The 17,853-nt window shown below is 37.7% G+C and overlaps 1 protein-coding gene across 3 annotated transcripts; it reads left to right on the top strand.

Annotated features, from left to right (window-relative positions):
- The first annotated feature begins 1,821 nt into the window (after positions 1–1,821).
- On the top strand, positions 1,822–17,774 carry HROB (homologous recombination factor with OB-fold). Of its 3 annotated transcripts, none has more exons than XM_081345000.1 (10): positions 1,822–1,942; positions 7,057–7,107; positions 7,710–8,885; positions 9,441–9,524; positions 10,159–10,299; positions 10,598–10,706; positions 12,945–13,030; positions 14,596–14,745; positions 15,711–15,888; positions 17,193–17,774. In XM_081345000.1, exons 1-10 carry the CDS (start codon positions 1,940–1,942, stop codon positions 17,264–17,266), a joined length of 2,052 nt encoding a protein of 683 aa, XP_081201126.1. In that variant the 5' UTR covers positions 1,822–1,939; the 3' UTR covers positions 17,267–17,774. The 3 variants fall into 3 exon arrangements, with proteins under 3 accessions (XP_081201126.1, XP_081201127.1, XP_081201128.1); XM_081345001.1 differs by having other exon boundaries at positions 15,714–15,888; XM_081345002.1 differs by having other exon boundaries at positions 7,710–8,861.
- The last annotated feature ends 79 nt before the right edge of the window (positions 17,775–17,853 follow it).

The following is a 17,853-nucleotide window of genomic DNA, read 5'->3' on the forward strand; positions in this document are numbered from 1 at the left end:
ATAGTTTTAGTAGTTTATGATTGTTTGCATAAGGTAGATTATGATTGTTTGTATTCTTATACCCTGTACTTAGCTCTGGGAAGTCGGAGAGGGGGGAAGGGGAAGGGAGGGAGGCTGGGGAGGGTTGGGGAGTGGGAAGAGGGTGGGAGGGGAGGGGGTTGGGAGGGGTTTTGTTTTGTTAAAGATAAAATGTATTGTAAAACTTTTCAATAAAAAAAATGCAAGTAGAAAAATAGGGACCACTATGGTGGGAAGGTAACAGTGTTCCGTGCGCCTTTGGCGTCTAGTCATGCCGGCCACATGACCACGGAGACATCCTTGGACAAGCGCTGGCTCTTCGGCTTTGAAACGGAGATGAGCACCGGCCCCTAGAGTTGGAAACAACTAGCATGCATGTGCGGGGGAACCTTTAACTTTATTTATATGTGTAGGTACTATATACATATGTTGTATATAGCATGTTTATATGTGTGTTATGTGTGTAAACACTTTTGAGAGCAGGCAATAGAATTTCATTTTTAATGTGTGCCAGTGTGCCCACAATAAAAAAATTACAATAAAGCTTATCTATGTTATTAGCTGTTTTGGCTGCCGCCGCAAACTGCTGGCTCATGTTTAAGTGATCGTCCACTAGGACTCCAAGATCCTTCTTACAGTTACTGTTTTTGAGCCACGTTTTGCCTAATCTTTACTTGTACCTTTCGTTTTTCCTGCCTAAGCGTAAAATCTTGCTTTTTTCCACATTAAATTTCATTTTGTTGGATAGGCTCCATTGTTCAAGTCTGTCAAGATCTTTTTGGATCCTGAGCTTGTCTTCTGGGGTGTTGGCTATTCCTGCCAGCTTAGTATCATCTGGGAATTTGACGAGTTCCACATTAAGTCATTTATGAAGATATTGAAGAGGACTAGACTAAGACAGAACCTTGTGGTACCCCACTGCTTACATTCCTCCATGTAGCTGTAGTCTTAATTAATCTGGATTAATGGTGATGACGGACATACCCATGTACTTTTTTTGTAAAAAAAATGCGATTTCCTATTTGCTTTTTTCCCCTCTTTATTTTTTAATTCCTTAATTTAAAATTTAACTCTTTCCCACATCTTTTTTCAGGACCAGTGTCAGCTAAATGCTGCCGCCTATTGATCATGTAGTTACTTAATAAAATCATAAGCATTTAAAGTTAGCAGACAGTGATGACAGCCTTCGAGCTTACAAATGTGGTTATGTTGGAACAATTAAATTTTCTCCATGGAATACAGAATTTATAGTTAATTTGTTTTTGAATCCATAGTAAATCTGCTGGGATGTTGAAGGAATACTGCCAGATAGTAAAGGCAGGGGGAAAAAAGGATTGTACTATTGTTGATTAGCATATAAAGATAGCGTGTTAGAAAATTCAGCCTGTTGTATGAATAGAAACCATACGCAGGTTGCACAAATTCTGAGGATCAGGAGCTCTTGACAAAGAAATATTCAGCATCTCATCTAATTAGGTCTCATTTAATGATCAGACTAGATTCAATTAAGTCTAGTGATGTATGTTTAGTACACACAATTTTTTCCCAAACTACCTTCTGAGTGGGAGGAGGAAGCTAAATGAACATGAATGGATCGTTTGGGCTTTATCGCGAGCCAAACATGCATTGCCGCTTACGCGGCCCCACAACTAGGATCTTGGTTATGGTTGCGTAATCAAAGGATAACTTAGAGAAAGGAGGCAGGACTTCAAGCGCGTGCGTACATAAAGAAATGACGCCTTTTCCTCATTGCGCAGGCGTAATGAGGAAGAATGAACGTCACGCTTTCTGTCAGCGGAGGATGGCTGATTCGAATGTTCACCAGTGCAACGTTTAAAGCAATGGCTGGGCTGCCTTTCGGGAGTTAATGTTCTCTCCGTTTCCTTTTCCCCGATAGTAGCGTTGGACCTTTTACTCTGCGATGGTAAAGAAGGACCGGCATAACTTGGGGGGAGGAATTAAATATAGAGAATGACTGTCAGTAAGCTAAATGGTGCCATTGGTTTCAGTGCAAAAAAACGGAGGAAGCTCTGTGGCCAACGAGGAAAAATCTCCCAGGTGGTTTTCTGTTATAAGGTCAAAGGGTACAAAACTTAACGGTAAACGTAAAAGCAATAAGCCTTTGAATTTAAAATTTTAACTTGCCCCTAGAGAATGTGTGAGAGTGTGTTACGTGGAGATATAAGGCAGTGTGAAAAGGAGATTTTGGTATATATAAAAATATGCTTGTTATTTATTGGTTTAGAATTGGGTTAAACAACATGTTTTGAAAAGTTTTTTTTGAACTGCAGCTGCAAATCTTTTCTTTCAGTCATGCTGGTTGATATTGTTTGAAGCAAAATGTCTGGAAGCTTCAAGGGATGTACTTGAATTTTGTGACCATGAGAGAGGCTATGCCCACAACATATGAAGGCTCTATAAAATTTGAATTAATTCTATCCTTTTTTCTTCTTCATTGGGACTGGTTTACTTTCCCACAAGGGATACACTGACTGATGTTTCATGGCACAGCAGTCGTGTTTACGCTTTGCCACTGTGAAAAGCTTCTCTTAGGTTTTATGCATGCTTGGGTAATGTTGATTCTGAGTGTTGTATGAGCTTTGTATGAATCCCCCTGTATTTGGTTTACAAATAACACCAAAAATTTATTTATTTTTATTTATTGAATTTTCATGTTGCCCATTTCCCCTAAATATGACTAGGCAGGTGCTTTTATTTCATAGAGTTATGGAACATGCCAGTGAGAGAAAGTCATACTCCAGTTTAATCAATTCAATTAAATGAATACCAAGTGTTAGTTGTGTGAGTACAGTACTGTACTAAATTAAATATGGATGATATGGGTCAGCCTTGCTTTGAATAAATCTTTGGTTATCTTTATTGCAATGAAGCCTCATAAGATTCTGGAAGCATATCATGCCTGCTGAAAATAACTTTATTTTGGAAAATGGAATGGGGAAAAAAAGGAAAACAGAATCTTTCCAAGAGTGTCCACCCTGTTAAAATCACTCTTAGAACTTGGGTATAAAATTGTCCAGGAAGTTACAAAAAACCCTCCAAAAACCTCCAGGAATTTGCAGCCTCTCTTGCCTTGCTTAAAGCCAGTATTTATCATTCCATTATCAGAAAAGCATTGGATAAAGTTGGGTTTCTGTAAAATAGCAAGTTGGAAGCCATGGCCACTAAGTGTAAGTGCACTGAACATGCCAGAAAGCAATTGGATGACTTTATATACTTTAGGTTGCTATGAATGTTGATATGTTTGCAGAAATCAACCATTACATTCCATAATATGAATCTAATAAGAATTGTTAAGCACAGTGAAGGTAATATAATGGTCTATTATTTATTAAATTTATATTGCCATACATCTTAACCAATATATCTTTGGATGATGAACAGAGATAAAAACCCAACATAAATCAATTAAAACTGGGAGTGTTTTAATGTCTCAAACTGGATATCTTACCATCATTGAAAGAATACTTGAGCAAATGGTTAAGGTACCAGCTAGAAAGTGGGAGACCATGAATTCAAGTTCTACCTTAACCATGAAAGCCAGCTAGGTGACTTTGGACTAGTCATTCTCATCCAGCTCAATCCACTTCACAGGGTTATTGGGGTGGGAAAAGTAGGAGGAGGAAAGTGTACTGGATATGTTTGCTACCTTGAGTTATTTATAAAAAATAATAAATCAGCCTCCCTAAATTCTTTGTTAGTAATTTACACAAATAAATAATGATTTCCACAATATACCAGAGGCGTCTATAGAATAGTTTTGTCTAGTGGTTGAAGTCTAATGGTTGAGGCACCAGGCTAGAAAGCAGGAGACTGCAAGTTCAAGTCCCGCTTTAGCCATGAAAACCATCTAGATGACTGGTCAGTTACTCTCAGCGCAGCTGAACTTACAGGATTGTTTTTGTATAGAAGGAAGAGGGTATGTTGGATATGTTCACCATCTTGAGTTATTTGTAAAAATAAAGATGGAATTCAAATTAAATAAATGGTACAGTATTTCTTAAGTGTGATCCTAGGACCATAGGAGTTTCCCCCAAAACACTTTCCATTGAAAGGTTCTGGAACAAAAGGAAATTGTTTAGCCTACTTGTTGCTTTCTTGCTTTCTGTAATCGTCTTTTGCACCAGAGAAATCTCATGCAAGAGTGGGAAACATGTACATGGATGGGATATACTGAAGGAGGGAATAAGGGAGTGTACAGGAATGATTTATGTCTTCTTTATGATATAATGACTCTTTGTCTGATTTGCATTGTCTAACAAAGTTTATAAAGCAATGCTACAAACTTTCTAAGGTGTGGCACTTCTGGGCGTAACTCTGCCAGCGTTCCAGATTGTTGGCCACCCAGCTGCTTAATTTGATCAAATAAAGTGCTCCTTGATCAAGAAGTCTCTGATTAGATTGATATGATATCTCAAGTTTAAGTAAGGGACTGGGACTTTACACCATGAAATCAAATTATTTGCCAGTCTATATTGAAAAACAATATAAATATTAAAATCCCATCAAACTATTATGAGAAGTGGTAATAAATGTTTCAGTTTTATTTTTAATATGATAAATATTGATAAATATAATCCATACAGAGAAGCTCTGTGGCATCTTTAAAAGTGAAAAGGGGTCTGAGAGAAAAATAGTTTTAAGAAACATTGTATTAGGCCATTATCCATCAGCCAAAATAGATCAATGATATGAAACATATAAACAAATCTGCAAGAACATATATGAGAACAAATTCATTGTTTTGAAGTGGCTAACTCGAAATTTAGCTCTTAACTTAGTTCTTCCCACTATTTTCCTATCTAAAAAAATTCACTTGTCATAAAGTCTATTTTAACTGTTTTATCAGAAAGTCTTTAAATGTTCCTCTTATGGTTGGGTAATGGGTTTGTGTATCATTACACACTTTTACCCAATTTTGGATAATTTTGCCAGGTTTTGGAAGCACTGACCTTAATTCCACAGAAATATAGCAGGACCACAATGAACAATTGTTAGAAACTCCCCAGATATGCCTAAGTTGTCGCAGTTCACGAGGCAGGAATAGTCCAAAAACTTTTTAGTAATGTGAGATCACCTATTACATAGATGCATTGTCACACTGATTGTAACTAAAGATGCTGTAGCCAATTAGGAGGCAATTATCTTTTTTCAGATTGGCATATTGAATAACTTTATGAAATAAATGAAAGAAAGAAAACGAAAACCAGAATTTGATGTTATTTCCCCCCCACCCCACGCTTATATATTACAAGGACGCATATGAAACTGATAAGACTCAGGCAAAGATATGGAAAAGTTAAGAAAAGCAAAAGGCAGCAAATATATACTGACAGAAGTATAAAAGATATTTTTGCAGACTCACAATCTCTACAATTCATATTGATTTCTGTTCTTGATGTTTTTATTATCATATTTTTATGTTTGAAATCATTCGTAAACTGCCAAGAATCACTGAAAATTAGGTGGCATATTAACAATGATGATGTCATTTATATGGGTTCAGGTTTGGATGGGGAGAAACAGGCTCCGACTCAATCCCGCCAAGACTGAGTGGCTGTGCGTACAGGCATCTCGAGTGAATCATTCTATTCCACCTTTAATGATGGGGGGTGAGGTGTTACCCCCCATCGATAGGGCTCGCAACTTGGGTGTCCTCCTGGATTCGCAGCTCAGTTTTGAAGATCATATAGGAGCCGTGACCAGGGGGGCTTTTGCCCAGGTTCGCCTGGTGCGCCAGTTGCAGCCCTATCTGGACCGAGATGCCTTGCGCACAGTCACTCATGCACTCGTGACCTCCCGGTTAGACTACTGTAACGCTCTCTACACGGGGCTGCCCTTGAGGACCACTCGGAGGCTTCAACTGGTGCAGAATGCAGCCGTGTGAGTTGTGATGGGGGCTCCCCTATACTCCCATGTAACACCTCTGCTCCGCGAGCTGCATTGGCTTCCGGTTGCCCTCCGGGTGAGATTCAAGGTGCTGGTGATGACCTATAAAGCCCTAAATGGCTTGGGGCTGGGATATCTGAGGGAACACCTGCTGCTGGCATCAAGTTCCCTTCGTCCTGTGCGCTCCCACAGGGAGGGACTTCTCAGAGTGCTGCTGGCAAAGGATTGCCGGAGGGCGACACCCAGGGGGAGGGCCTTCTCTGTAGGCGCGCCTGCCCTTTGGAACCAGTTACCCATAGAGCTCAGGACTGCCCCAGATTTTTGTTCGTTCTGCCGGGACCTGAAGACCTGGCTCTTTGAACTTTCCAGCCAGGACTGAGAACTTTTAATTTGTAACCTATTGTAATTGGGTTCTTAATAGTTAAGGATTTTAGATTTTAATTAAGGATAATTTAATTTATTTTAATTTGCTATTAACTTTTGTATTGTTATATTGTTTTAATTGCCTTGTGAACCGCCCTGGGTCCTACGGGAGAAGGGCAGTATATAAGTTTAAAAATAAATAAATAAATAAATAAAGAAAGAAAGAAAGAAAGAAAGAAAGAAAGATCCCTTTAAATACCCAAGAAATGTTATAACTATGGAAATTTATTAGACTAATTGCTAATATTTTGTATGTCATGAATTATTGTTTTCACTAAGTTATTTTTAAGTGATATTGCATGAATCTCAGTAAAATTATAACTTATAAAGTTGTTTATTTTGCACTGAACAAGTAACATCAAAGATTCATGATTCTTTATGCAGTCCAAAAGCTTTATGCAATACAAAGTATCTGAGCATAAAAGTAATGATTACTTTTAAACTTTACAAATGAGATTTATTTGGATAATTCAACTCACATCTGTTGCCAGGTCTGTGAATGCAAGCAATGTATGGAGTCTATGAAAAGGAAACAAAGAGCAGTTCCTGCATTTTAAAATTAAAATTCTGTACAATTAAAATTCATTTTAAGAATTCAAAAATTCTCATTTTGGATAATATTGGTTAGCAGAATTATGAAATTTGGTAAAGTAAAAAAACACACCACTTTTAGAGTTAATCTTGCAAATTATTAAATTGCTCTTACAGGCCTGCAAGCTCCAAAAGTTGTTTTCTGTGGAGGCTGAATTTGAAGATGAGGTAAGACAGGGGTGTCAAACTCAATTTCATTGAGGGCCGCATCAGCATTGTGGTTGCCCTCAGGGGGCCGGGTGTGTGTGGCCTGGGTGGGCATGGCCTACTGGGTGAGCGTGGCTAAAGTGCGTATGGCCTACTGGTTGGGCATGGCCAGCTCTATATCGTTCACATCAAGGGTGCCTATGGGGGCCTGGGCAGGAGTGGGACAGATCTGAGGGTCTCTGGCAGAAGGAGGTTCTCTGGGCCAGGGCTAGGGCAGTGGGGGCCGTTCCCTCACTGTTTCCAGGATGGCTTCGCGGGCCGCATGAAACCACTTCGCAGGCTGGATCTGGCCCCCGGGCCTTGTGTTTGACATGTCTGAGGTAAGAGAACATTTCTGAATCATAATTGGAAAGTAAGTGATGAAGCCAGACCATTGAAGTAGAAGGAACAAAAGATTCTACTTGATGAAGAAGGCCTATAGTCTAATCTAAGATGAAATCTCGCTATTTAATCATTGCTCACTTCTGAGAATCTGAAATCCCCAAGCAGCTCTTTCAGAATCTATGTACACAACTGAAATATCACTTTTCATGGCAAAGTTTATCTTCTCTTTTTTTCCATAGGATTTCTTGATGGCTGTGAGTGATGTGGAGAAGCAGACTCTAGACACAACATCTGCTAATTTAAGAGGTCTGAGACCCCTTTCTGCAGGGTTAAGAGCTCCTGGCAATGCCTTCATGCCAGTTAAGGATTCAGGCAGCCGTAGCTTTTCAGAGAGTATGCCCCCTATTTCACAGGTACAAAACTGTTCCAGACTTCAATTTGGAGAAGGTATCTGCACTACTGAAACCAAAAGCAATCATATGCTTCCCCTGATAAGCAGCTTCAAGGTTCAAAAGGACCCAACAGGCTTACTAGCCAAGTGCGAATCAGGTAGCACTTCAGGCAAGAGATTTAAATTTGTGAGCAGGCCTCCAGCTATATTTCCCTCTGGGACTTCCCCCAGGGATGATATTGACAATGAACTTGTATTGGCTGCATGCATGGATTTAGAAGAATCTAGTATGTATCCAGAGTCTTTCAGATCTGACTGTGGTTCCCAGAAACAGATGAGAGACAATGACTTAGAAACAGCCAAGAAACGACAAGTCACAAACTCAATGACACTAATGAATCCTGTTGCATTGGATACTTCACAAGTGACAAAAATTCGAAAAGAAATTGTTGATGAGGTTGTCAGCCATCTACAGCCAATAGGAGTTTCTTCAGAATCAAATCTGAGGCCTACCTCCATAGATTCTGGTTTTCCCCAGGCTAACTTAGGAATGGGCAACAGTATTGGCTCACTTTCTAATTCCAGTATTCAGATGATAAAGCCTGCTCAGTCATCTTTGGAAAAATCCACTTCTGAATGCAATAGTCCTTCCTTACCACTGATCGGACCCTGTTCTCCCTTCATTTCAACAAGTACTCCTTCAAGGCTGTCCAAATCACGGATATTTAGCCCCAGCTGCTCTGACTCTAGAATGGCTAGTAATAGTGGTCAACTCCATATCACATATGGTCCTTCAGTGGCAACTGTTGGAATCCCTCCTGTCATCCTTAAAGCCCCAAGTTCAATTGCAGGTTCTGGAAAGCCTCAGACTCCTGTTGTCACCAACCATCTTGTCCGTTTGGTCACAGCAGCCAGCAAGACACCTCAGCCAATGGCTCATGTTTCTCTGCGAACTAAGACTCGTCGCTTCCCAGGACCAGCAGGCATTCTGCCTCAACAAGTAAGAGAACACTCAGGAGATACAGTAAGTGTATATATATCAAAAGATTGGGGGGAAAACTTTCTAAAATACTTTTGAACTATTTATATAAAATACTTACTCCAGTCCTACTTTGATAAAAACCTATAGTAGCTACAAACCATGAAAAGGAATAAAAGCTGTCATCTTTACTCCAAAAAGGTTGTTGGATGTGTTGTCTTCATATTGGAGGTTATTCAGTCTGCCATTATGGATTTGTTCTTTTGCTTAGCTACTCTGTTCCAAAACATTTTGTGACTTACAATTACTCTAATTGAGATAGGGAGAAAATTAAAGAATGAAACTTTTGCATATGTTCCCTGGTAAAGGCCTCAGCCTTTACTGCAAAGATTATTCTCTTGAGGAGTTTTCTATTGGGTGTATATTAGATCTAATAATTTTAGCATTCTTTAATACCTTTAGCTTTATAAGTAGGATGACTTCTCCAGAGTACCTAAGAAATTTCTGCTTATATTTAAGCAATTAAAGAATAAGAGAGCTTTTTAAAAATATCCATAGGTGATATACATTTTTTACTTTTTTTCCTCTTTATTTAAAAAGCCTAATGGGAAAAACCTGGATGAGATTCTCATTGCAACTCCCCAGATGCCAACTCATGGGGCTGTAGCAAAATTACGAACTGAGGTAATTTCATTTTCTCTTTGAAAATTTTGTATTGATATTGAAAAATAGGCTATAGACCCAAGATACTAAACTTATTATTAGTATACCATGCTGCTTTCAATCTGCCTGTTAGTCTTTAAAATGAGCCTGTATGGGTACTTTTGACCAGTTTTCCCCCTTCTAGCTAGTAGCTGCATTTTGGAGTAAGGGGACTTTTACTGGGCCTGTGAGTTGGGGCTTGGGTGAAACAAGACTATTCTTCTCACATCTTACATCTGGATTAATTTTGTGTCCCATGCCTAACTATTCAAAAGTTGACACTAAATGTGTCATGTGGTCCTGAGATTCACTTAACAACTGCAGCACAAATGGGGTACAACTCAATAACTGTCCTGCTTAGCAATGGAAATGTTGGGTTCAATTGTGGTGGTAAGTTGAAGACTTACTTTTGTATACATCAGTATTTTTTTCCACCTGAATGCTTGATGAAATTAAAGGTAGTGGGAAAGGTGAGTATATAGAAAGATGAATGCAGCGTTTCAGATATCTAATGGCTTAATGTATCACCGAAATAAATGGATTTCTAAGATGAATATGTTCCTCTGCAGTGGATTTGAGGTAAATCTTTATCTGGGATTTTCTGCTATTCCTTTAGGAAATGCCTATTTCCCAGCAAACAATAGAAGAAGAATTTGAAAGAGGCCCATGGGTTGCCATGAAAAATGAATTAGATTTGGATGAAGGTGATCCATCCTGTTTTCTTCAAATGTACAGCATTTCTATGGTACTTCGTAAGGTAAAGGCTGAAATTTGAATTAGTTTTTAGTTTGAAAATTCTATGTCAGGTGCAAGCAACAGATATTTTTTAAAAATGGCTACATCATGGGATAATGAATGGTCAGGGAATAGGAAATAACACAGTATTACCACAACCGTGCATTTGAAGCTCTTCCAAAATATTTTTCTCCTCATTTCTTGCAATGAGACCATCACTAAAATTCTGCCCTCAGAAGATCATTTAATTAGTTCTAAGCTATCTGTTTAAGAATAATGAAAAGAGCTTTTCTCTTCCTTGCTTGGTTTCTTCCATTCAGGCAGCTCTGAAGCAACTTCCAAAGAACAAGGTTCCAAATATGGCAGTAATGATTAAATCACTGATGAGGACTAATGTTGATGCAGGTGCTGAGTTCAAGGACCCTACTGGTAAGGGTAAAAAGAGTTAAACTCTACTGGGTTGGTGTAGATAATGCTTTCCCTTGCAGTCTGTAACTTAGTTGGATGCTTGATTTGTGTCATGTAGAGCAGGGGTCTCCAATCCCCAGTCTGTGGACCGGTACTGGGCCGTGGCATGCCAGCAACCAGGCTGCACAAACAAGCAAAGCCCCACCTGTGGAATGCAGGCAGCACACAAAACCACACACTCTCTGGTCTGCAGAAAAACCTTTCTCCATGGAACTGGTCCCTGGTGCCCAAAAGGTTGGGGACCTCTGATGTAGAGTGACATCCTTTGCCTGCACCATTTTGAGTGACTTGGTTTTTGTGGATATTAGAGCAAATGCTATTTTGATTACTTAGAGTTTATCCTATAGAAAATAATGGTACATTACTCTAGGGCTTACATTCTAATGAAAGCTATGGGAAATTCATTATTTCTGTGCTTTTCTGTGTTACAAAAGAAATATAGGCAAGCTTTTCTTGATTATGCATTGCATGCATGCATGATTAGCCAAGTAGTGCAGTAACAAGATGAATTATGTCAAAAGTAGGTGAGTCACAAAAATTATCCCAAAGTTTCCCAAACAGATTATATGAATGATTTTTGGCACTTAAGTCCAATAACATAATAGTTCACCAAAATTCAGTATGTCTCAGTAGGCTATAGGTTTGGGAGAATGTCTGTTGCCCACAACTGTTATCATGAAAAGAGAACCTAGCAGATTAAGAAGAAAAGATCTTGACCTTTTTCATGATGATTGTCTAGGTTTCCAGTATATTATGCTTTTCCATTAGTTAGCTAATCAATATGATCCTCAGTTATTCCCCTGGGATCATGTATATTTTGTCTAGTGAGTGGTCTTGCTTTTGTAGTCATTCTGAGCCACTAAGAGTTTTGGAATAAATACCCCAATGTTTTCTCACTCTCATTCCCTATGTGCTTGAAGGAGACTGAATAATTCTGGAGACTATTCCAATGTTATGCAAAACTATTTGGAAGAATTGAAATGTATAGCATAGTTATAAAGTTACTTTTTTGTCTGTTTTCTCATGAAAAGCTCTGGAGAACAGCTGATGTTTGCCATGTTCATTGAGGCTGAAGAAGAGAAGTAATTCAGTGGGGAAAAGATCAGTCCTTTTTAACCAGTTAAATATTTTAGTTTTTATGGCATAGTTACTGGAAAGCTGCTTTCTTTAACATTTTGCTTTTTTTGGATCCACACAGAACCTGACAAATGCATTTTTTATTTTGGCAGGAAATGTTTTAGTAGACAAAATGACTGTTGTTTTGTTTTGTTTTGTTTTAACTCAATATTTGTAGGAATTAGCCTGTCCTATTTTAGTTGCTCTGAATGGTTAGTTTTTTAACATAAATGTGGACCAAGAAAAGGTAATGGCTAGACAACATTTTTGAGAATATCATTTGATTAGGTTACAAATGCTTTGTCAACAGGCTAGTGAAATACTAGTTTAAATTTCCAGTTCCAGATTTGCTTCTGTATGTAAATAAGTACAACCTAGTTTTGTCAGTCATGAAAAAACAGAAATGGAACAAAACAATTTCTACCAATCAGAATAACTGTAAAAATGCATCTGCCCTCCTTTCTTGCTATCTATCTCCAAGCATTTCCAGTCATTTAAAAATTGACATTGTGAACAGCCAGTTCAGAGTGCCTTTGGTTCATTTTTTGATATAATGAGAGTTGTATAGTTTTCTTAAACAAATAATAATGGAAAGATTTTCTTTCTAGGCTTAAATTGAAATAGTAATGCTTTCTTGTTAATACCAAATGGATAAGATTAGCTGTTTTGCTACTACCAACTGTGCTATTGTGTTTTTTTAACTGCTAGAACTGTTAGAACTACTACATTTATTGCTTGATTTGATCTGATAAAGTCACCCAACTCCAAAAAGACTCTGGATGGCTACATATATAGTCCAACCTTCTCTAGAAGAATTTAATACAATTACTATCTATGCAACTTATAGAACATATCCAACAATATAAACTCAAAACACTCACATTCCCAGGTGATACCTTAAGTCTAAGCAGCATTAAATATTCTATTACACATCTGGGAATAACTGCTGTGTTTGAGCAAATAACAGATCACATGCTTGAATACAGTCCCTATATTCTATACAAGCAAATTAGAATGACTGCTAAATAACATTTTGGTAGATTCTCTTTGTTGCTGTCATTTGTCTGATCTTCTCTCAAATAGGTGAAATGCAGGGCACAATACATCGTTTGTTGCTGGAAGAAAAAGAAAGTGAATTTAAAACTGGTTCAGTGCTTCTGCTAAAACAGGTAAGAAACCAAGAAATTCAAGTCTGGATGAGTCTTGATAATAATAATATAATAATAATTAATAATAATAATAATAATAATAATAATAATAATAATAATAATAATAATAATAATAAGAATAAGAAGAAGAAGAAGAAGAAGAAGAAGAAGAAGAAGAAGAAGAAGAAGAAGAAGAAGAAGAAGAAGAAGAAGAAGAAGAAGAAGAAGAAGAAGAAGAAGAAGAAGAAGAAGGAGGGACCTTGGAGGTCATCTAGTTCAACCCCCTGCTCAGGCAGGAAACCCTATACCATTTCAGACAAGTGGCTGGCCAGCCTCTTCTTAAAAACTTCCAGTGTTGGAGCATTCACCACTTCTGGAGGCAGGTTGTTCCACTGGTTAATTGTTCTAACTGTCAGGAAGTTTCTCCTTAGTTCTAGGTTGCTTCTCTCCTTGACTAGTTTCCATCCGTTGCTTCTTGTCCTGCTTTCAGGTGCTTTGGAGAATAGCTTGACTCCCTCTTCTTTGTGGCAGCCCCTGAGATATTGGAACACTGCTATCATGTCACCCCTCACCCTTCTCTTCGTTAAACTACACATACCCAATTCCAGCAACCGTTCCCTGTATGTTTTAGCCTCCAGTCCCCCAATCATCTTTGTTGCTCTTCTCTGTACTCTTTCTAGAGTCTCGACATCTTTTTTACATCGTGGTGACCAAAACTGGATGTAGTATTCCAGGTGTGGCCTTACCAAGGCATTGTAAAGTGGTATTAGTACTTCACGCGATCTTGATTCTATCCCTCTGTTAATGCAGCCTAGCACTGTGATGGCTTTTTTGGCAGCTGCAGCACACTGCTGGCTCATATTTAAGTGATTGTCCACTAGGACTCCGAGATCCCTCTCACAGTTACTACTATTGAGCAAGGTACCACCTATACTATACCTGTGGATTTGATTTTTCCTGCCTAAATGTAGAACCTTACTTTTTTCATGCCAAAAGTAATAACTTGACTTGCTTATGTTTCCTTGATATTGTGCTGTCGAGCTATGATATGTTTTGCAAAATTCAAAGCAGGTTAAAATAAGATAAAGAAAAGTTTCTGTCCAAGAATCTTGTAATGTATATTTTCCTGCAGTCTGCCTCTAAAACCTCTGGAAAACAATATTATTTCTTTTAGAATTTTCTTCAATAAGCATTCTAATTTTCTAATACAAATATTCTCATCAACTCCCCCACCCATACTTCCATTTGCCACTTTTAAGCTGGATGTCAATTCCTTCCTATTGTAGACACATATATCAATCTTTCTGTATTATTTCAATGCAATGGACAGAAATCAAATTACCCACTGGCAATGTTCTTATATATAAAATTGCTGTTTCCTTTCTATTGTTCTTTAAGATGCAAACAAGATATGCAGTTAGTGTGACTATAACATGCATACATAGATCATTTCAACAAGCATCACTGGAGAGGCAAGATTTGGAAATGTTTCATCTTCTGGCATCAAACTTTAGCATGCCTATACAGATTAGCATGTTAGTAGTGCCACATATTATTGTGAAAAGAACTGATTACTGTCTTCACAGGTGAGTGTGTTCTCTCCATCCCATCGCAATCACTACCTGAATGTGACACCCAGTAACCTGGTGAAAGTATATTCACCTGGTTTCAACAATGGAAATCAGCCTCAGCCATACCAAGAGATTTGGGAAACCAGTGAGACCGTGACACCACAGGTAAGGATGTGATGATAATGACAACAACAGTAACATTTTAATTGTCAAAAAATTAGAACTGTGACTATTGTAGGAAAAGATGTAGGAAATTTCATGTTTATAGCTAGCTAAACTGAGACTCAAGAAAGCTTAATTTAAATCCGAGAGAGCTAAATATAGACTTGTGGAAATGGCTCATTACTGAGCAGCAGAAAAATGTGCTGACATGAGGGTCACTTTAGTATAATAGTATAGTAGAGGGGTGTAGCAATCCTAGGCCTCCCTCAAGCATAGGAGGGAGTCCCTCTTAACTTTACCCACCTCAAAGGGTTGCTCTAAAAAATAGGCATGATTAAGTATGTTCCCCATTTGAGTTATAAAATAGGATAAAATTTTAATGGTGATGGTGGTGATGTTGAAAATATTTTTTCTAGATCTTTTTCAAAGCATTCATTATTCTAATCCAATCTCATATATTAGCCAGTGATACTTTCCCTATAAGTGGAACCCAGGGAAGGTCTTGATCACTTGATGTTTAAATGCAGATTAATTGAAAAAAGGTGGTCTACAAATATTCAGATCATTTAGAACATAAATCATCTTGAATTAAAAATTGATCAACAGGCATTGAAGATATAATGGGATATCATGACTGAGTGTTCTGTTGATAATGGGACTCAAATTTCAATTTTTGAGGCTAATGAGCCTCAGATTATCATTTTGAACAGAATGATACAGAATGGATGAATGATCTGAGATGGTAGGAAGCATCTCTGATTTTTTTCTGCTGGTACTGGATGGTATGGTGTGAGGAAGTTGTAAATTGTTCTGTTTTACATTACTACTATGTTTACATTTCATTTCTGTTTTTATTGTTGTAAGTCATCTAAAGTAGAGATAGGCAGCAAATAAATTAAATAAATTGTGCAAATAGTTTGTTAGCTGTCTATGAAATGTTATATGTGCTTGCTGTCTTAAAATTATAGCAGGAACCTCCCATAAGTGCTGTGATTGTAATGGCCACTATGGATAACAAAAATGTGGAAGGATGTGAGAGAAATAAGAAGAGATGTCATTGTGTATTAGCATCAAATGAAAGTCCATCATTATTACAAGAATCAGGAAATTGTGGAGCAGGCAAATCCACTGAGAGAGCTGACTTGGGTAAATAGAATGCTAAACAGTAACATTTATCTTCCTATCTATCTATCTATCTATCTATCTATCTATCTATCTATCTATCTATCTATCTATCTATCTATCTATCTATCATCTATCTTCTATCTGTCTGTCTGTCTGTCTGTCTATCTATCTATCTATCTATCTATCTATCTATCTATCTATCTATCTATCTATCTATCTATCTATCTATCTATCATTGCCCACCATTAAAAATGTGATTCTGGGTGGTTTAGAATGTAACGAATGAGACCCCCCCCAAATAGAGACTCCATTACAATGAAAAAGTAATTCATGATAGGTGATCAGAAATTCGGAATTATTACACTCCTCCAGCACCTGAGAAACAGGCAAGATTTTCATCTTTTCTAAAGGGCAATAGAGTCAGGACAAATGTATGTTTTGTTAGTGGAGGATGGAATTGTTCCAGAGGGCAGGCACTGCCATAGAAAATGCATACTTTCTGGGTCCAATCAAATAACATTGTTTTAGAAAAGGGATTTGAAACATATCTATCCTGTTAGTGTACGCAATATGGGCAGATGTTGGGAAGAGGTAAAACATGTAGGGCTTTATAGGTAATGAGGTAGCTTGCAACACCAATTTTAGATTAAAAAATGTATATGCTTTAATGCTATAAGATAATGGGGAAGTTACTAAGAGCTGCAGTTGTTATGTCTTATGTGCAGTCATGAAACTCTTGTTTACTATGTTCCATCTATTTCTGTGCTGTCATGGCTATATATTATATAAGGGTCTGCTGTGAGTTTTTTTCCCAAGAAAGAAAAACAGAAATTCTTAGGATTTGACAGATTAAATGTTTTATTCGCTCAGTGTCATTTAAGTATAAAATGTACTAAGCATTAAAAATGAACTTGCTAGTCACAAAGCAAGTCTGTAAAGATTTTCTTCTCTCTTCCCTTTTTTCCCTTATCACAGAAAAAAATAGACACTGAAAAAACAATAAAATATTAAAATATTATGTCCAGACCAGAACTTCTTTATATAGCAATAGCAATAGCACTTAGACTTATATTCCGTTTCACAGTATTTTACAGCACTCTCTGGGCTGTTTACAGATGTCAGCACATTGCTTCCAACAATATGATCCTTATTTTACCGATCTCGGAAGGATGGAAGGCTGAGTCATCCTTGAACTGGTCAGGATCGAACTAGCAGTGGGCAGACTTAGCCTGCAGTACTGTATTCTAGCCACCATGGCTGATATTGCCCAGAGTGATTAATATATTGTTAAAAACTTGGTCTTACTTCTCATTTTGTCCTTGTAGATGATCTGGACCAGCTTCTTGGTGAACTCCCTGATGATTTTTTCTCCAGCTTGGAAGAACAGAACATCTTATGACAGCTCACTAATCCTAAAAGAACTTGCTGGGTAGGATCATGGGCATAGTCCTGTGTTCATGAGCCCTTTTGTACCATGAGATAGACTTCCTTGCAGGGGCATTTTCTAATTACTAAAAAATCTTTTATAAATTAGACATAAGCTGCCCTTTATGTGATTAGATAGAAAATAGATTGAGTAGCAAGATGGTTGGTTATTAAGCTAATTTTCCTCCTGTGAGTGGAAAGACTTGGGTGTTTTTTGTCAGAGATGCTGTATTATTGCACAGTAGTACTGAGGTCTTGCACCAGACCTTACTATAGACTTGTCTCTTCAGAAAATTAATTTTGCCAGGCTATCTGAATGACCTACAATGACTTTAAACTATTAAGTACCTGTTACTCCATTTAGTTTGAAATTGTCTTAGGTATGTATTGAACGTTTACTTTGGTGCTTTGTTATACACTATTTCAGGCAAAACAAGCTGTCTTCTAACTGGTCTTCCAAAACAATAAAAAACACTTTTATGTTAATTGATACTGTCTGAAAAATAAATATGAAAAGTATATCTGTTGAAGTGTTTCTGAAGCTTAACAAAAGATTGTCTA

The sequence above is a fragment of the Vipera berus genome, assembly GCF_964194415.1.
Source record: "Vipera berus genome assembly, chromosome: Z".
Taxonomy (NCBI): Eukaryota; Metazoa; Chordata; class Lepidosauria; order Squamata; family Viperidae; genus Vipera; species Vipera berus.

Excerpts from the sequence above, each read along its gene's own strand:
- HROB (XM_081345000.1), top strand. Across the intron at positions 10,300-10,597 it reads TTTCTATGGTACTTCGTAAG|GCAGCTCTGAAGCAACTTCC; the intron begins GTAAAGGCTGAA and ends TCTTCCATTCAG. Across the intron at positions 14,746-15,710 it reads GTGAGACCGTGACACCACAG|CAGGAACCTCCCATAAGTGC; the intron begins GTAAGGATGTGA and ends TTAAAATTATAG.